The 20,071-nt window shown below is 41.5% G+C and overlaps 1 protein-coding gene across 1 annotated transcript; it reads left to right on the forward strand.

Moving 5' to 3' along the window:
• The first annotated feature begins 835 nt into the window (after positions 1-835).
• MXRA5 (matrix remodeling associated 5) lies at positions 836-19,749 on the forward strand. The gene is made up of 7 exons (XM_071430588.1): positions 836-1,020; positions 3,167-3,385; positions 5,674-5,803; positions 6,138-6,528; positions 9,030-14,006; positions 14,645-15,545; positions 17,075-19,749. Exons 1-7 carry the CDS (start codon positions 836-838, stop codon positions 18,984-18,986), a joined length of 8,715 nt encoding a protein of 2,904 aa, XP_071286689.1. The 3' UTR covers positions 18,987-19,749.
• The last annotated feature ends 322 nt before the right edge of the window (positions 19,750-20,071 follow it).

The following is a 20,071-nucleotide window of genomic DNA, read 5'->3' on the forward strand; positions in this document are numbered from 1 at the left end:
TTGTGTTGTGATGGGAGACCTATAACAAAGAATCTTTAAGGCTGGGAAAGATCTCAAGATCATCGAGTCTGACCATTAACCCTGTACTGCCAAGCCCACCACTAAACCATGTCTTTAAGCACCATATCACTATGGGAAGAGAAAGAAACCCAAACTGTTGGGTCCAGTTAGGGATTATGTGCTGAACTCCTGTGAGTATACGTGTGTGCGAACGCACAAGATGCGTAGCTGCACGTCTGAGTGCTTCAACGGTGCTGGATGCGCCCAGGTCCCAGAGACAAACTTTCTGTAAACTTCAGAAACCACAACTGCCGCGACCCCTGTCCGCCGGCTCCGGAGCCTATTTCAGCCACCCCCCGCCCCGGGCCCGCCCGCAGCCGCCCCCTGCCCGGCGGTGCCGCCCACCCCGCAAGAGGAGCCGCTGCGCCGCGCCCTCCCCCAGCACAGCGCCCGGCGCGGGGAGGCGGGCGGAGCGCGGCGCCCCGGCACCCGCATCCCTGGTCCCCATGCGGCGGCGGGCGGCGGGACGCTGCCGCCGCGGGGAGAGCTGCGCGCCCAGGCAGCCCGTCCGGCGGCGCGGGGCCGCCCGCATCGCCCGCCCGCCCGCTGGCCCACGGAGCCCCCGGAGCGACGCGCTGGGCTCCCGCCGGGGCTGAGCGCTTGAGGCGTCCCGACTTTCGGCGGGGTCGTGCGGCACCCGGAGAAGGGGAGCGCTCGGAAACAATAGCAGTCAATACAAACCAGCACCCGGCGGTGCCTGCCCGGCTGCCGCGCGTCGCTTATGCTCGTTCGGGGGGACCCAGCCGCGGCGGCGGATCCCGCAGGATGACGGGTGATGAGGAGTCCTAAGTCGGCGTCGAGGCGGGCAACCGCAGGCAGCGATGAGGCTCGGCGAGCCGGTGCCGGAGGCGAGGCCGGGGTCCAGGTGACCGCCGGCCCCGCGCCGCCGTCCGCCCGCAGCCGCCCGGAGCATCGGGAGCGGCGGGCAGCGCCTACCGAGAGCGCCTCGCCCAGCCGCAGGTAAGGAGCGGCGCACGCCACCGCTCCCGGAGCGCGGTCGGGTTGGGTTTTGGGGTTCCCCGGCAGGACTGCGCGGGAGCGGGGAAGCGGCTGGGCTGGCGGCTGTCGGGCGTCCCGCAGCCGATGCCGCCGTGTGTCGGCGCTCGCCCACAGCCCGGGGGCTCCCGTCGCCCGGTCCGGCGGGGACATTCTTCCTTAATGGGAAGCATCTGTCCTCCGGTACGGCAGAAGGAAACACAGAGGCGAGGGGGACTACGGCTCCCCACGGCTCTCCGCAGCCCCCTCCGCCCAGCCGCTCCTGGCGCACGGCCCGGGCCGCGCAACACCGGCCACGCCCTCCCGCCGCCCGCCCCGCCGGGAGCCGTGAGGGCAGCGCCGCCGCTCGGGGCTCCGCCCGCGCCCCGCCTCCCGGGGCGGGGCCGCAGCCCATTGGCCGGCACGCTGCGCGGGGCGGTGGAGGCAGCCAATGGCGGAGGGGGGGGCTGATGGCGCCCCCGTGCGGCGGGGCGGCGCGGTGCGAGCTGCCGCGGCAGATCCCAGCGCATCCCGGGGGAGCGGGGCCGGCCGTGCCTCCGTCCGACACGGGCAGGGCACGGTGAGTCCCGCCCGCCGACCCTTCCCAGCCCCTCACGAGGCACTGCAGCCTCCTCTTCACCTCAGTGAACATCCCCTGAAAGGGACAAAAGGAATCTGAATGGGTAGGAATGTTTTGTAGAAGGAATTTTCATTAAGGAGAATGTAAGGAAAACAGCACCTGAAAATTCTTAAACAAATTACTAGCTATTTGTCTCGTAAAGAATGCTAAACATCCCATTAACTTGACCACAGATATTTGGGAAAACTCTTCATCCCAACGAGCCTCTCCTTTGAACTGTAATAGTTTGCACATGGTAATCTTGGGGAAAAAATGTGTGTCTTGTTGCTTGGAGATCTGAGAAAATCTGAATTTTATACTACAAGCAAATAACTAATGGAACTAATTATACCTGGTACAAGTGAATTCTGTTATTGTCACAGTGTTGTATAAAGCAAGAATATTAAATGTCTGTTGCTAATAACAGACTGTGTTCTTGTATGACTTTAATTTGAAAAGTTTTCAAATTATTCTATAGGTAGGAATAAAAATAGAAGTGTTTTAAACTTACTTGTCCAGAGTTAGGGTACTTAATTGGTAATAAGACATTACATAAATGACTTGATTTGCAGAAATTACTTGTGCTGAAAATCAGTAACAGTTGTGTTTTCTTGTCTGTGCTTCTTCAAATGACTCTCCATGGCTGTAGCCATTCAGACTTTGACATGCAGTTCCAAAAATGTGAACTTGAGTATTGGTAGACATACTATAAACTTTTCCTCTGAGATCTGTACTTACACTTTTAAACAAATTGTCTACTTTTATCATTTTTGATCTATCATAATACCTGTTTGTTTTGATTGCAGCGTTAGAATATATCCAACATCACAGAGCAACCCATGGCAAAGGATGACAGAGTCTAGATCTATGGTCGACCAATTCTTTCTTACACTTTCTATCTCAATCATTCCCCATATCTATTATGAATGAGATTATCGAGCCACATTTTACCATACCAAAAGTTAATAGCCTGTCTAAAAATTAGGCAGCTAGGTGAGGTGGGTTTGCTAATTTGGGACCTAATGAACCTCAGTTGTACTATTTCTTGTTATCTGATGAGGTACATAACTGATATTATTAATCTTCAAGTGATTATGGCTTTATGGCTTGTTTTTTTTTTCTTTCATTGACTGTAGAGGGAGCCCTGGCAATTTGCTTGAGCTAGATATGTCCCTAAAAGTTTTCTAGCTTTTTTGTGAGGTGAGTATTATTCTTGGTGTTCAGAATAAGCCTATAAAATTTATTACCATAGGGAGATAGCATAACTTTTTTAGAATAGGTATTTAGTAGAAACGAGTAATGGGGGAAAAATTGACACTGAAACAGAAAATGACATGGAATAAAGAAAATGGCTTTCCAACTGAATTTGGCCTTGGTTGTCTAAAGACTTTCTAGACAATGCAGGTAATCACTAGGTATAGAAAGGGTTTAAAATATATAAAGAATGTATTAAAGTTTTAAAAAATAATAATTTCTTCTCTCTTTTCTTCCTCCCTACCCCCAACAACGCAGGAGTTGCCAGGCGAGGGGAGGCGCCAAGATGGGGGAGCGGGCGGCGGCTGGGGCGCTGTCCGTGGTGCTGCTGCTGCTGGGGCTGGGGCTGCCGCAGGGCGCCCTGGGCTGCCCCCAGCCCTGCGCCTGCTACCTCCCCACCGAGGTCCACTGCACCTTCCGCTCCCTGGCAGCCGTGCCAGCACGAATCCCCAAACACGTGGAAAGGATCAACTTCGGGTTCGTATGGCAGCTTGGGGCAAACAGTTTTGTGCTCTTAGTGCAGGAGCCTGGAATGCTTCGTGCAGCTGGGGCAAACCAGGATCTCTGTACTTCCCAAGTAGAATCACAGAGATGGGTACTTACCCATTGGTGCTGTATTTCAAACACTACAGCTGCTGGCATGGAGGAATTAGCTTAGCTTTTTTTTTTCAAACAAGAGTTACTATTATTTTCAAATAAATCTTTATACCACAGTGTGAGTTCTTCTTTGGCAAATAGAACATTTAGACTTTTAAAGTGTATAAAAAAAGATATTTAATTAAATGTATTATGAGATTTCTACAGAATATGGAATTTTATACCTGAATAAAAAAAAAAAATAACCAAAAACACAATAGGAGTAAAATTCTATGATGTAACCCAGGAGCATTTTGGAGAACAATGAGATATAGCATATCTTAAATGAATACAGTGGAAAGAGATTTGATCCATGGCCTTTGGGGTTGTGGTTTTGTTGCAGTTTTTTTTAAGCCACTAAGCACCGTATAAGCATATTTTGGGAAGAGATTGCTCAGACTCCAACTCACTGTCCTCTGCCAGGATATTGCCAACTCACATCTGTCAGATTTTCCGACAAGAAAGCAGGGACTGTTGGTAGGCTTCATCTCACAAAAGTACCATGTTGGGTCATTGTGTGACACGGAAGAGTGCAAGAGTTGTAGTCCTCTTTGCTTGGTGTCAGGGCTGCCCCACAACCCATGATGAACTCACCCTGACAACCTCATGGTCTGCAGCCTGAGCTGCAACTGATCATGCAATGACTGGCAATAGTGATATATAATATATTGGTTAGGGTTTTTTTTTGCTTCTCTATAGTTAAAATTTTTATCCACCAACATTTTATCCACCTAAAGCCTAATTTTATTCTCAAAATGCTCTTGTGCTCAGTAAAGCTACATTAAAGAAATACGTACTCAGATCCTTCAATTGCTTTTGAAAATGGGGTGTAGGCTTCTAAGTTACTAAGGCGTTTGGGCTCATTTTTTAGTAAAGTACATTGTTTGATATACTGTTACCATAAAAAACATTTCCTCCCTTTGTATTTCATCACTACAAATGACATTTTCTGAGTTATGTCCTTTCCCAGGAAGAAACTGTCTTAACTGTCTGTTGTTGCACTTTGAGTACCTTTACCATATTACTGTTTTAAGTGCTATACATTTAGAGGGTGAAGATTTTTTTTCTAACTGGTAATTATTCAGGAAAATTTTTTATTTAGACAAGTTAATATTTTTTTTCAAATGATTTTGAAATTAGGAATTTTAATAAGATGTCTGCTATAAGCTTAGTGGATGTGCAGAAGGACTAAAAATATTAATACACTATTATAAAATTTAACAAATTAAGGATCTTTAGATAGATAACATAGTGAAGATCCAAAAGTATTTTCTCCATATTCAAAGTATGTTAATTTCATGCTGTGTCTTCTCTTGCTTTCTAGAAAATACCAAGAAATTGGAAAAAATCTCTAAAATTCTATGCTTAGTTTTAAGACTTCATGCCTAGATTAGATACTACATTTAATTTTCTGTATACATATGAAAAACACAAATGTGGAGCTAGGCCACCAAATGTAACTCTTCCAAACTGGTAAATGAAGCCTGATTTGCTTGTCCAAAGCAAAACTGATTCATTTTCAAAGAGTAGATTTTTCTGTATTCCTTATCTAAGAGGAGTTTCAAGGCTGAAATGATGGAATTGGAAGGTCAATTCCTAGATCTTATGTATTTAGTTAATGTAGCCAATTACATGTTGTAGCAGTAAGTGAAGCAGGATGTGACTTACTGCTTCTTGTGCTGTTTGGGAGATAACCCATTTTTAATGTTTACTCTCCAAATCTCTATGTATTTATTTTTAAATGCTACTTTGGCAGCACTGCAGCTTGTCTAGTTTGCCAGGCTCCATAGCATCATGGTTTGGCCACAGGCCATTAACTTATTTCCATTCTATAAACTGAGCTGCATGGAAAAATATACTGACAACTATTAGAACTTAAATGCCTATTTATTACTTTTACTCCTAATTTATGGCTAAAGTGTGACAAAGTGAGTTGAAAGAAATCGTAGTGTAAACATGAGCTAAGTATGCTTGGGCCTTGTATATGTCTTTCAGTAAGTTCTGGCTTTTTGACAATGCATTAAAGTCCCTCCAGTTTTTCCTGAAAGTTAGATTATACTAATTTTACATTTGCAGTCCATGACAGTCAGTGTATAAATTGTAACTGCATGTGTGATTTTTTTCCCCAGGTTTAACAGTATACAGTCTATATATGAAAACTCCTTTGCAGGACTTACAAAATTGGAATTGCTCATGATACATGGAAATGATATTCAGAATATTCCTAATGGTGCTTTGAAAGATCTTGTGTCTCTACAGGTAATGCTTATGTTTTCCTAAATTTCAAAACTAACTTCAATGAAAAATTGAAAATAAAACTAAATGTTCTTTATAGTGCCTTTTTAGGATTAACATACCATTTTCCCCCAAAATACATTGGATATCTATTAACTATGCCTACGTCTAACTTGATAATGCCAACTAACACTCAGTTTTATTCTACCTCTGGCCAACATATCATTTTTCAGTGGTGCAAAAGATTTGAATGTGGGAGGAAAAAAATTGCTTGATTGCTATTCTATTTGGATTTAGATAATAAAAATAATATCTGGTTCTTTTTTTTTAATTGATGTTTGTTTTGGTTTTTGTTTAGGTTTTCAAAATTAGTTACAATAAATTGAAAGCCATAACTGGCCAAACTCTTCAAGGACTTTCAAGCTTAATGAGACTGCACATGGACCACAACAGAATTGAGTTTATTCATCCAAATGCTTTTAATGGTTTAACCTCTCTAAGACTTGTCCACCTGGAAGGAAATTTGCTCCAGCAGCTTCACCCCAACACCTTTTCAACATTTATGGTCCTTGATTACTTCAAATTGTCAACAGTAAGACATCTCTACTTATCTGAAAATGCTCTTAGGACCTTGCCTGCTGGGATGTTTCAAGGCATGCCACTGCTGGAAAATCTTTACCTTCATGGAAATCCATGGGACTGCGACTGCAGTTTGAAGTGGCTCCTTGAATGGAATGAAGTTTCTGGAGGTAGGAGCATAGGCTACCAATGTTTATTGAACTCCTAATGTGGATTTTTTTTTTTCTTCCTGTTCTGTGTGTTGATGGTTTTGTTATTTCCTAAGTGTTATTACCTACATGATGTATAAATGCAGTATTAAATCATGTTACTGTTCTATAAATGTGTGTGTTTGAAAAACACTGTAAAAAGCAAGCAGTTTTCTTTCATTAGATAAAAATATGTATTTAACATCAAAGAAATTAGCCATTACATTTGGGATGTTGGAAGTGGTAGTGAAGTTTATAACTGGAAAGAGGTTATAACTTTTTACTGCATTTTTTTGCACAGCAGTGTACCTTTGGTAAGGGCTGCCAATTGTCCTCAGCCAACAAAGCTGCTGAGTGTATCCTCTCATGGAAGGTGGTAACATTGGATTTGAACTTGTTTGTCCAAGGAAGGAAGGAAATCAGGTTACCAAATTCCTGATTAAGCCCTCTAATTTTGAATCTATTAACATTAATGCTGTAATATGCATTCTTCATGTCCATCTGTGTTTCTTCATTGACCACAACTTCCTTTTATAATGGAGCAAATATATATTAAGTATTTTCACATGCATACAATGTATTTATTTTCAACCATGTATTTTTTTTTTCATAAAATAGCTTGTCTATCTTTGTTCAGTCTTAGAGATGAGAAAAGTATCACAATGTCTAGGCTGGAATGCTTCTGATTGTGTGCAGAAGCAAAAAAGAGAGCTTTATAATGCTTCTGTATCAGGAATACACTAAATGAGGAGGGGTTTGAGTGTCAGTTTTCAGTTTGGGTATCTCAGTGCGGCAGAAGAGCTGGTGTCACGCCAGAGCTTCTGCAAAATTATTAAAAGGGGATTGGCATTTAATTGTAACTGAAGATGTCTCAAATAAGTGATGGAGTCCCAAGGTTTATGTAATTATTTTGGAGCACGTATGGTGAATGATGGTGGGTCTTGTAATCTTAGAATACATAATTCATTGCAATTTTGCACTTGACTGTAGGACAGTGCTTTTTAGGAATGTCTGATGCTTAAATAAGTAATATAAGTCTTCCTGACTAAACAGATATTTGAGTCATCTGACTGAAATACTGTATTTCACCAGCTTACATTTTAATATTGTTACATTCTGTTCTTGATTCAAATTGTGTGTGTATGTCTAATGGATGTACTTAAGTTTTACTGTAAGTTATAATAATGATATATTAGCTGAACATTCCTTCCTTAGTGCAGTGTTGACTTGCTAGTATTTTTATTCAGTTAGGTTACCTCTGTATGCTAAAACAGTAGTGATTTTTGGAGGGAGGAATAATTTATCCATGCCATTTTCATGTATGACAAATTTGTATCTGTGTCTGCTATAACATTTACTTCTTTGGGAATTCTGTCTGAAAGAGTTATTAAATTTCTTCAGACTAGTGTAGCCACTGCCAAGTTGATTGTGGGCCAGTTTTTCCTTATCTTTGAAACATCCGGTTTGAATCTGCAAGTGACAAACTGCATATATATATATATATATATATATTTAATTTTTAACACCTTTTCCAGAAAATTGATTTTTCAGATTAGCAAAGCACATATTTTCCATTAAAATAATGGTATGAAAATTTGCTGTGTATTTCCCTTTCTCCTGACATTTTGCCTTATAACCCACTGGTATATTGTTCATTCTTTCAAAGATCTCTCATTCTTCAGGATGATACTTATTCCTAGAATAACTGTAATACATTTTATTTACTATATGGTTTCAAACTGAATACCTAAGGTACATTTGACATTTGAGTGAGCAGAACAATGTGATAAATATATGATTGTTACTTGGCAGACAAGAGTCTGCATTGACAGAAGAGAGGAGTCAAGACTGTAATTTCCTGGTCTAGCTCTCCTTCTCTGTTTTATCTTTTTTATATTATTACAAAGTTTGCAGTTGTTTCAGAGGTCAGGGAAGAAGTGGCACTTTATTTTTTTCCTGCTGATAAATAGCTTGTAAGTGCAAGAACTAGTCAGTCTGTTTTGGTAGCTACAGTAAAAAAAAAGAACAGCATTGGCAATTTTATGTACTGCCAATGCTGTTCATCAATAGAGAAATAATAAAAAGCTTCCTGGATTATTTAATGAGGAAGTCCAGCATTTCTCTGGTAAATGCTCTATTTTTGAAAGCTGAAAGATCCCACGCCTCTTCATATTAGATCCACAAGTTAGGCTGTCACTACAAATGCAGACTTTTTGACACAGAGAGTAATTTGTTGCTGATTTAAATGTTGCCCTGCACACTTTGGTTTCTATGCAAAGAAATCATGGTCAGATTGAGAATTGGGTGCCCATTCAGCTGTAAAACAAAGAGGTGCCATTCTATAAGTCTTGCCTTATAATCATAACGCAATCCTCATGAATTTTATTTCATATTTCTGAGAGTTGTCTAACTAGAACAGTTTTTCAGCTTATTTATGTCTTGTTTTCCCTTTTATTTTCTTTCTTCCTTTTTTATTTTTTCAGGTGTTTTAAAATGCAAAAAGGACAAAGCCTATGAAGGGGGGCAGCTGTGTGCTAAGTGTAGCAGCCCAAAACAACTGCAGAAAGAAGATATTCAAAACTTGGAAGATATTTCCTGTAGGAAGCCTGTAATTCAGTCCTCACTGAGGCAAAATAGCAGCACTCAAAATGAGGATGATGGTGACAGTTACGAACTCCCTCTGGAAGAACTTCAGGCCTCGCCATGGAACATTACTCTAAATATGACTGATGAGCATGGCAATATAGTCCACCTGAACTGTGAAATCAAAAAACCAACAGGTTCTACCAAAATTCAGTGGAATCAAATCCAGACTCAGGAGATAGATATAAATGCCACAATTGCACTGGATTTTGAATGTCCAATGAACCGAGAAAACTATGAAAAATTATGGAAGCTTATAGCTTACTACAGTGAAGTACCTGTTAAATTAGAGAGGGAACTTATGCTCAGAAAAGAGCCTAAAATAATCTATCAGTACAGGCAAGGCTCAGATTATGATGCTCTTTACTACACAGGTGTAAAAGCTCAAATACTTGCTGAGCCTTCCTGGGTGATGCAGCCTCTTATAAATATCCAATTAAACAGGCGTGAGAGTACAGGGAAAAAAGTGGTGCTATCTTTTTTTACTGTGTTTTCTCAGACAATTCATACCAAAACCACCAGGCAGCAGAGAAACTGGGTAATGATAGAGCAAAATCAGAGCACGAGGACAGTACAGAGTGTGGTGGAAGGGTCAGAGTGTCAGCTGAGCTGCAGTGTGAAAGCTTCTGAGAGTCCCTCCATTCAGTGGCTTTTTCCAGATGGAACTAAACTGCAGGCACCTTTTAATGACAAAGACAGTAGGTTTTCCATTCTCAATAGTGGCCAACTAATAATCAAAGCAGTGAGTTACACTGATGGAGGTGTGTACCACTGCATTGCCCAAGTGAGAGATGATGTGGACATAATGCCTTACAGACTTGCTGTGCAGCCTGCAGCTATTCAGCTAGCTGATTCAGATGTAGTGAGAGTTGAAAAAAATGTTGGAGATCCAATAGCTTTGCCATGCAATGCAATTGCCATCCCAGATCCACAGTTGAGCTGGATTCTTCCAAACAGTCAGGTACTCAATGATTTATCAAACTCTTCAAAAGGCTATATGCTGCCCAATGGTACTTTGCTTATTCCAAGGAGCCATGTCACTGATAGTGGCCATTACAGATGTGTGGCTGTCAATCAGCAGGGATCAGATCAGATTATTGTAAGGGTCACAGTAAATAAAATGGTGTCTGACAGGTCATTTAAACGAATCAAACTAAAGAAGCGCCCAGGCTCAAAAGGTTTGTCAAAAACAAGAGGGCGGGTCATAGATGATGAAGAGGGATCAGGGGCAGGAGGGGTGGAGGAGTTCCCACAAAGAAAGAACCGCCTAAAAGACTGGGAAATACCTTTTAAACAAAAAAGTGACCAAGTTCCAGAAGCTCAAATTAAAAAGGGGAAGAAGGGCAGAAGGAAAATGAAAATCTGGAAAAGTACTGATGGAACCCAAGACAGCAATGTTGCAGAAGGCCGGAGAGTATTTGAATCTCGAAGGAGAATCAATGTGGCAAGCAAACAGATTAATCCACAGCACTGGGCTGACATTTTGGCAAAGGTCCGTGGGAAGAATCTTCCTAGAACGACAGCTACAACTGTCTCTGCAACAACTTCACTGCCATCAGTCCTGCAGGAAACTACTCCTGCCCCTTATCCCTTAGCCAGCCCTCCGTCTTCAGAGACAGGAGCTGATGTGGTGGATTCCTCTGCTGATGCATCACCTGTGGGTGAAGACGAGCAATTCTCAGTCACTGCTTCACAGAACACAGAAGTGTTTTCAGTCCAGCCTGTGTTAATAAGGTCAGAAACTGAACCATTCTCCAATCACAGGGCTTTAGAAACACCTGCAAGTATGGACACTGTAGAAATTGCTTTGTCAGGTCCATATTTGACTCCTGTCTCTCCAACTCCACAACCGCAAGAGGAGCAGCATCTTGATGTCAGGACAGATGATTCAATTGCTCTTACTGAAGAACCTCTAGCCAAAAAAATTGTGACAAACTTTCCTAATGTTCAGAGCAGTTTATTCACAGTGGAAAATGTAGATAAAACTGTATCTTCTATATCTGAAGAAAATTCTGCTTTTGCTGAGCTACCACTTGATGCTACTCTCCTTGCTGAGTCTCAGACTGTGGATCTTCATAGCACCTTGGAGGAAAGCTTGAAGTTAAATGAAGGGGGCCCAATTAGTGTTGACACTGTAACTTCGGCACCTTCTCAGTTTGTTGAGATCATCCCAACAGATGCTGTAGGCACTACCACTGCTCCTTCATCTACTTTTCCATTTATTAGAGAAAAGAGCAATGATGCAAGATACCAGCGCAAAAAAATATCTACAGGTCATACAAAAGTGGCAGACTTAAGTAACAGTTTTCTAGCTGTCACCCCCATTAGGGTTCAGAGTGAAGAAGAACCTGAAACTCAGAGGAATACAGTGACTCAAGAAAGCATACCCAGCAGTTATGCAGACAATTCTCAGACAGAGGAACATAGAAACTTGGCTATTCCAAAACAAAATCCCATATTCATTTTGCATAGTGCTAATGCTCCTCATAGAACAGCAGAGGAGTTAGAAACGGCTTCCTCCATGATTAGATTGACCACTCTGGCCACCACAACAACTCCATATAGAAAGACTATGCCTTCACTTATTACTCAGCATGGTAGAAAAAGGCCTTATGGGAGAAGGAGAAGGCCAAACAGAATCCGACAAAGACCAAAGCCTTTGCCCCGTCCTGTTTTAACCACAGAGGCAATGCCTATAATTCCAAGGACACCTGAAATTGAAGCTTTTACCAAAACTTCTGCTGCAACTCCTAAAAGTCCTGATCTTAAAAACACCAAAATACAGGCTAGGAAAGAGGAGCGTATGGAATCCACTCCTTCCTTAATTCCTGATTCAGGTGTCACAGAGAAAATTACAAAAATCAGAGATGTGATCACAACTTTCTCTTTTGGGCCTACTACTTCTCCACCTGGAGCCAAACATGTGCCACACCCTACTAACCCTGAAACCTTGGAATTTCCAGTGACTGAGCCCATCACAGTTTTATCATCATATGCTGTACATGATGGGCTTCCCACGAAAGAATCAAGTGTATCTCTGAAACCAGAGCAAAGTGAAGTGCCAGCATACCAGTCATTCGACAATGTCACTGCGGAGAAGGACATGAAAGCAGATTCTAAAACTGTGGATCATACGGCAGAACAATCAAGGACCACAACTTCTCCTGCATATAGAAATACTCAATACTCAATACTATCAACAAAACCAAAATCTCAAGAAGAGCCTAACCTATTTGACTTAGAAGTTGTGGTTAATGAAACAACTGCTGGAACATTCCAGGTGGCGTATCCCACTATGAGTGACTTAAGTATTCCTGTTGGCACAGTCGAAGTTTTTAAAGACCTCTCAGTTTCAAAGGAGCCATGGAAGCCCACAGTATTTGTAGAAACACCAGCAAAAACTGAGCCACCTCAGCAGTATGAGATAATTACTTTATCCTCCTCTTTCAGCACTGCAGAAACTCAGACTTTTCCAGTTAGAGAGACAAAGAAATCTGTTACTTCCCAGGCTGGGACAGTGCCATCTTCCTTGGACAGAAAGGAATCTATGTTACGTGTGTTTTATCATTCACAGACGACTGAAAAGCCTCCTACTACATCCACTGCTTTTATTCCATTTACAAAACTTGTCACTCTTCCCCCTTCCATTTCAAGCACTTCCCATTCTTCTTTTCATTATACAGCCAAGGAGAGTAATGCCTTTAACCAAGAAAGGTTCCCAGAAGCAAAACAAGTTGGAGCAGGTAGTGACAAAACAGTGATGACCTCAAAACAGAATGTTCACCCTACTCCTTCCTCTAACCAGAACAGGATTAGCATACAGTCCAAAGAGCAGCAATTCAATGAGTTGTATAGTAGCAAGTCAAACAACAGTTTACTGCTAAATCCAAGTCTTCCCCATCCACCTGCTGGAATGATACCAAGCATAAACCAAAGACTACCTGTTGTGCCTCCAAAGCACATTCCAGTAAGAGGCACAATGAAGCTTCCTGTAACACAGGGCCCTCTTCGCTATTTTATAACACATCAACCTCTTCACTACACAAACAAACCAGAGATAACAGCCTATGCAGCACATACCATCCAGGACAGGAAAACTTCTGCTTCCCAGAGAGAATCAACTGCCCCAACACAAGCCTCTCCATTTCACAAAACAAATCCATTAACCGAAAGCAAGTTCAGTAATCAGGGTCAGAACAGATACAATTTTAATTCAAGATTTTTTGGAAATAACCATATTCCAGATAACAGAGGCACAGCTGGGAGACTACCAAGTCAAGGGATCCCCTATTACCCCAGTTCCAGAATACCATTCGTTTTCAACAGAACAAGGATATTCCCTAACTTAAGTATGCATCCTAAACCAGATGTTCCTAGTCAACCAGTGCCAAAAGACACAAATGAGAAGAAGGTTGCTCAGGTCTTACCTACTGGGATTACAGTGCAGAAAGCTACAGCTATTCCAGTGCCTCCAATGCCACATGCCACAACGACCACATCACCACGGGTGATTTTAAAGATCACCCCTCCAGCCTTTCAGCGCACAAAACCACAAATAAGCCCTACAGTTCATCCTTTTAAAAATGTCCATTTTCGTCATCAAAAATTTCCATCTGTTCCTTACATGGGAGGCATTATGCCACGCAATTCAACTGTAATTCAGTCTTCCACTAATTTTAGAGTACATGGAGAAAGACCTAAAATTATCACAAAAGCATCTCAGACCATATCCATCCTTGCTGAAATGGATGCTTTTATCCCTTGTGATGCAGTTGGGGAACCCAAGCCTTTTATTACTTGGACAAAAGTCTCTACAGGTAAGACAGATAAAAAATTTCTTCTGTATGGTCTGTAGGGGTATTGCACAGAAGTGCAACATGATTACAGGAATACTTCAAAATACTGAAAAATGCTTCCTGTCACTTATAATCACTGTAGAGAAAATGATTAATTGCAACTAATCATTACAAGTAATAATAGATTTGCAGTGTTTCTTGTAGTAAAAGAAAACCTCTACCATTTAATGAGTTCATTTTTGAAGAATAGTTTTTGGCTGTGAAAAGCAGCCAACTCTGCTTATTCATAGCAGTTAGAATTTATTACAGCAATACTTTTGAGTATGGGTTTGTTAACATTGCTACCTTAAATATTGATGTGTGTATCATCTCCATATGCAAAAGGAACAGAAAAGTTACATAAAGATTTAAGAGGGATCCTAAAACAAGGCCTTCAAAAATTTCCTTGCTGTCCGTATTTGCAAGATAGTGGTTAGTTCTGCCATAGAAACTAAGACTAATTTGTGCTATGGATAGAGTCAGAAGGTGTCATGTAGGCCCTCCAAAGTTGTAATTGGTGTTGAGTAAACCTAAAATCTCACTTAAGACTTCTTTATTGCAATAATGTACATTTTAAACCCTTTGGCTTTATCTTTCTTTTTTTCCTCTCACTTTCACAGGAGCTCTAATGACAGCCAACAGCAAGTTACAAAGGTTTGAAGTCTGGAAAAATGGTACTCTCCTTATCCGAAATGCTCAGCTTCAGGATCGTGGACAGTATTTATGCACAGCTCAGAACGTGCATGGTGAAGATAAAATGATGGTTATGCTCACAATTGTAGCCCACCAGCCCAAAATTTTACTTTCCCGCTATCGAGATGTCACGGTATACTTTGGAGATACCATAGCAATGGAGTGTCAGGCTAGCGGGACTCCAAGCCCATTAATTTCATGGATTTTCCCAGATAGGAAGATTTTGCAGGCAGTCACAACCACAGAAAGCAGGATAATGCTTCATGAAAACCGAACCTTGTCTATCAAGCAAGCAACTTTTTCAGACCGAGGAGTTTACAAATGTGTAGCAAGCAATGCTGCAGGAGCTGACAGCATTGCAGTGAGGCTGCACATTGCAGCCTTACCCCCCATCATCCAGCAGGAAAAGCAAGAGAACATTTCCCTGCCCCTTGGTAGCAGTATTAACATCCACTGCACTGCCAAAGCAGCACCTGCTCCCAACATTCGCTGGGTGGTCTTCGATGGCACCCAAATCCGACCTTCTCAGTTTGTCAATGGGAATTTATTTGTTTTTCCTAATGGGACTCTTTACATTCGCAATGTCTCCCCCAAGGACAGTGGGACCTACGAGTGCATTGCTGCTAACATGGTGGGAGCTGCCAGGAGAACAGTTCAACTCCATGTGAAGAAGCACGCATCTAATGCTAGGATCACTGGGAGCTCTCCTCAGAGAACAGATGTAACATACGGTGGCATCCTGCATTTGGACTGTAGTGCTTCTGGTGACCCTTGGCCTCGGATATTATGGAGGTTGCCTTCCAAAAGGATGATTGATTCCCTTCACAGGTAAGGGAATCAACTACTGGGGGTGTTGCAGGTAAATTGCAGTTTGGATAAACTTAGAGAAAAGCCCACACAGGTTTCGTTCCTGACTTCTGCAGGTTTTGAATGATCCTCCCAATCCTTAAGAAGGAATTTCAAATTATATCAAAAAATTTAAGTCATATTTTAGCATAATTTTCTTGAAAGCAGTATTACTCTTGAAAAGTTAGCTTCAAGATTTTAGGATAAGCTGCTACTGTTTGTCTTTTACAGACACTTGTAAATGTAGCAAAAAGTCCAGATATACAGCTTGTGTACTGCTTGTTCCAATGTGCTTACTCTGAATAATATTGCACAGGTGCCTGCTTTTCTCCTGCAGAAAAGGGATCGTTGAATTTTATCTCTTAGGCAAATCATTACACACAGTAAATACAGGGCAAATAAATCAACTTATAATTACTTAAACAAACACAATAATTTAAACGTCATGTATAAACAAATGTTACTGCAAAATAAGGTCTGTGCAAACCTGGTTGTATGTAAATGCCTAAAACAATATGTTTTCCAATGTTTGCAATATCAAGTAAAATATCACTTCTACAATAACTGTCCTAACACTTGGTTGAAAACAAATTTCTGTGCTATAAATTATTTGTAACTCACCTTAGAGCTCTATAAAGAGATGAGAAATGCACTGTAATTAAAATGCATAATTGGGAACAACTTTCTTCACAGCTTAACATAGTCATAATTTGTTTTATATTGACAAAAATATATTTAGGTAACCTGTATATCACAAAATATATAGCCCAAAATCCAGATTGCATTTTATGCCTCATAGTGGTAACAAAAAAATACTGTGTTTCTTTTTAATTTTCCCTCATGATCTTTATGTGGGCTGCTTTTCAAATACTAGAGAACTACTTTGGGAAGAAAACTGTCCTACTGAGGAAGTTGGTTTTGACCACAATACACCGATTCCATAGTGAAGTGGAAAGGAATAAGAAGCTTTTATAGCATACTGGATTTTTTTTTCCTTGAAAAAAGGAAAGCTTAGCAACATTTGGCTTCTTTGTGGCTTTTCTAAAGGTTTAATATTTATACCCAATGCCAGAGGAAGTTCCTCATCTTGATTTGTTTTCAGCTGAAGACCAAGGTACCAGACTCCATTATGGTCCATATAGGCTCGTGTCGATTATATAATTCAGAGGTCTCATATTTCACTGTTATAAAATAATGTACAAGTAGTCAGAAGAGTCAAAACCACCATAATTTGTTATTTAGTGGTCAAAAACAGCATTAAAGTCTTAAACACAATAAAATTACTTGGTTACAAGTGAGTAGAATTATTTTTTTCCATTTGCTTTTTGGTGGTGAATATCCTGGAAATTTGTGACCATCTAATTATTTAACAGTAGCAATTTTCCTCTCCTATCCTTTTTTTTTTCTTTTGATACTGTTGAGTTGTTATTCTCCCACAGATTTTTCTCAGTAGTTTATACCCAAAATGTGATTTTGTAGCTGATGTTAGATTCTTTTTTCTTTTCTTACAGCACTTTGGAGACTAGAATCAAAGTATTCAGCAACGGGACTTTGGTTGTTCATTCAGTTACAGACAAAGATGCAGGAGATTACTTGTGTGTGGCCCGCAATAAGATAGGGGATGACTATGTGGTCCTCAAAGTGAATGTGATGATGAAACCAGCAAAAATAGAACATAAGAATGAGAATAACCACAAGGTCAAGTATGGAGGGGACCTGAAAGTTGATTGTGTAGCCACAGGTCTGCCAAACCCAGAGATCTCCTGGGGTCTTCCAGATGGCAGCATGATCAATACTTTCATGCAGTCGGATGACAGCGGCAGCCGGACGAAGCGATATGTGGTCTTTGATAACGGAACCCTGTATTTCAATGATGTTGGACTGAGAGAGGAAGGGGACTACACCTGCTATGCTGAAAACCAGATTGGGAAGGATGAAATGAAAGTGCGGGTCAAAGTGGTGGCAGAGCCTGCAACCATCAGGAACAAAACATTCATCACTATTAACGTACCTTATGGCGATGTTGTCACAGTCGCATGTGAAGCCAAAGGAGAACCCACTCCCAAGGTGACCTGGCTTTCCCCAACCAACAGGCCTATTCCTGCCCTGTCTGACAAGTACCAGATATACAGAGATGGCACCCTCCTCATCCAAAAGGCCCAAAGGTCTGACAGTGGTAACTATACTTGTGTAGCACGGAACAGTGCTGGAGAAGATCGGAAGATAGTCTGGATCCATGTTGACGTTCAGCCTCCCAGAATCAATGGTCATCTCAGTGCGATAACATCTGTGCGGGAGACAGCCACCAGAGACAGCCGGAAACTTATTGACTGCAAAGCTGAGGGCATCCCTGCTCCTCGTGTCCTGTGGGCTTTTCCAGAAGGAGTGATCTTGCCGGCCCCCTACTACGGGAACAGGATCACTGTGCATCGCAATGGAACGTTGGACATCAGGGGGGTGAGACAGACAGACGCCGTGCAGCTCGTGTGCATTGGGCGCAACGAAGGTGGGGAAGCGAGACTGCTTGTGCAGCTCCTCATCACAGACCATTTGGAGAAACCCTCCTTCAGAGACCCTGTCAGTGAAAGGATCACTGCCATTGCTGGGCACAGCATCAATCTGAACTGCTCAGTCCAGGGGAATCCCAAACCCAGCACGAGCTGGATCCTTCCCAATGGCTCTGAAGTGCTGAGTGGCAGTCGCCTGCACAGATTTTACCATAAGAGGGATGGGATCTTACACATCAGCAGCTTATCTGCTGGGGATGCTGGCACCTACCGCTGTACAGCCAGAAACCCAGGAGGGTATGTGGAACGAGTAGTCTTCCTGAAGGTAGGACTCAGGCCAGAAATTAGCAACCAGTACAACAACCTGGTGAGCATCATCAATGGAGAAACTCTGCAGCTTCACTGCATCACCCAGGCAAACCAGCGGGCGCAGATCTCTTGGACACTGCCCAATGGTATGGTTATGGATGCCCCCCAGGCCGTGGGTCGCTTTTCCCTGATGGAGAATGGCTCATTGACAGTGCGTGAGGCTTCTGTATTTGACAGGGGCACTTACCTGTGCAAAGTGTCAACAGAGTATGGCACTTCTGTTATGACTGTGCCTGTCATTGTCATTGCCTATCCTCCTCGGATCACCAGTGAGCCAGCACCTGTCATTTATGCCAGACCTGGAAATTCAGTTAAACTGAACTGCATGGCCATTGGGATTCCTAAAGCAGAAATAACGTGGGAGCTTCCAGATAAATCACATCTGACATCAGGAGCTCAATCCCGTCTGTATGGAAACAAATTCCTCCATCCTCAGGGGTCATTAGTCATCCAGCAGTCCACTCAAAGGGATGCAGGCTTCTATAAATGCACTGCTAAAAATATACTAGGCAGTGATTCTAAAACAACCTACATACACATATTCTAACATTAAAACAAGTGCCTTTGACTGGATACTTGTGTTCAAGTCACTGCCAAACGAGTGCAATGAGGAGAGTACTGCTTGCAACAATGGCTAACAAGAGAAGAAAAAGGAATTAATCTGCATTTCTTTTGTACTCAGTATGGTAGTAAGTCTGGAACTGAGAAGACTAACATGTTGTAAAAGGTCTTAAAATTGTTAAGACAGTGTAATGTTTTTCATGCTATCCAATAGCATCTGAGACCTAAAGTACTCTATTGTCAATAGTCCAAAGCTATTTCTTGTTCTAACAAGCACCTTAAAAGTACCAAAGAAGTATTAACTGTTCATAAGTGAGCTGCAGTGATAGAAGTACTTTAGTAAAACATAATTTTCTTTATACCCTGCAGCGCCTTTTCATAATCTAGGCTTATAGAATATGATTATTAACCTTTCTGTTCATGCTTCTATCAGCTCTTCAGAATCAAAGACTAAATTAGCAAATAAGAGTGATCTATTTTAATAAAAATACATGCAGAGATTAGCTGCCTTAACATATGAACATACATTTGCCAGCTACTAAGGATGCTATGGTCAATTAATTCATTATCTATTTTATATATATTTTTTAATCTGACTATGAGACTAGAAAGAGTAACAATGAAATTGGTCTCATTTTATAAATTATTGGTCTTTACAAGACTCTGATACAGTACAGTGTTTTATAATATTAAGGTCAATATACTGTACATTTTATAATAAAAAAATAAAATATTTTCCAAAGAATGTATTCATTGGTTTTCTTTTTTTTTTTTTTTTTTTTTTTTTTCAGAAAATAAGGAACTCCAAGCAGTGGGAGTATGGAGTTAGGTCAAAAACCCTGAAGTAATGTAGTGTTATATGTACTTGTATTTGACCCAATTTCTATTTGATTCATTTATAGGTATTTTAGGGAAGACAAATTAATATAATTGTTTATCTTTTTAAAAGTCATTTATTAATAGAAATTTATGAATATTTCAGCATATATTTCCAATGGTAATACTTTTTCTGCAGTCAAGGATTGTTTACTGGATAATATCCATAATTTTCTGAAGATTTATCTCGTGCTT

This window comes from Agelaius tricolor, unplaced genomic scaffold (assembly GCF_023055355.1).
Source record: "Agelaius tricolor isolate 1412-34295 unplaced genomic scaffold, bAgeTri1.0.p SCAF_7, whole genome shotgun sequence".
Taxonomy (NCBI): domain Eukaryota; kingdom Metazoa; phylum Chordata; class Aves; order Passeriformes; family Icteridae; genus Agelaius; species Agelaius tricolor.

Coding starts and splice junctions, on each gene's coding strand:
- MXRA5 (XM_071430588.1), top strand. CDS start 836: ATGAGGAGTCCTAAGTCGGCGTCGAGGCGGGCAACCGCAGGCAGCGAT. Junction 14,007..14,644: donor TTGGACAAAAGTCTCTACAG/GTAAGACAGATA, acceptor TCACTTTCACAG/GAGCTCTAATGACAGCCAAC. Junction 15,546..17,074: donor ATGATTGATTCCCTTCACAG/GTAAGGGAATCA, acceptor CTTTTCTTACAG/CACTTTGGAGACTAGAATCA.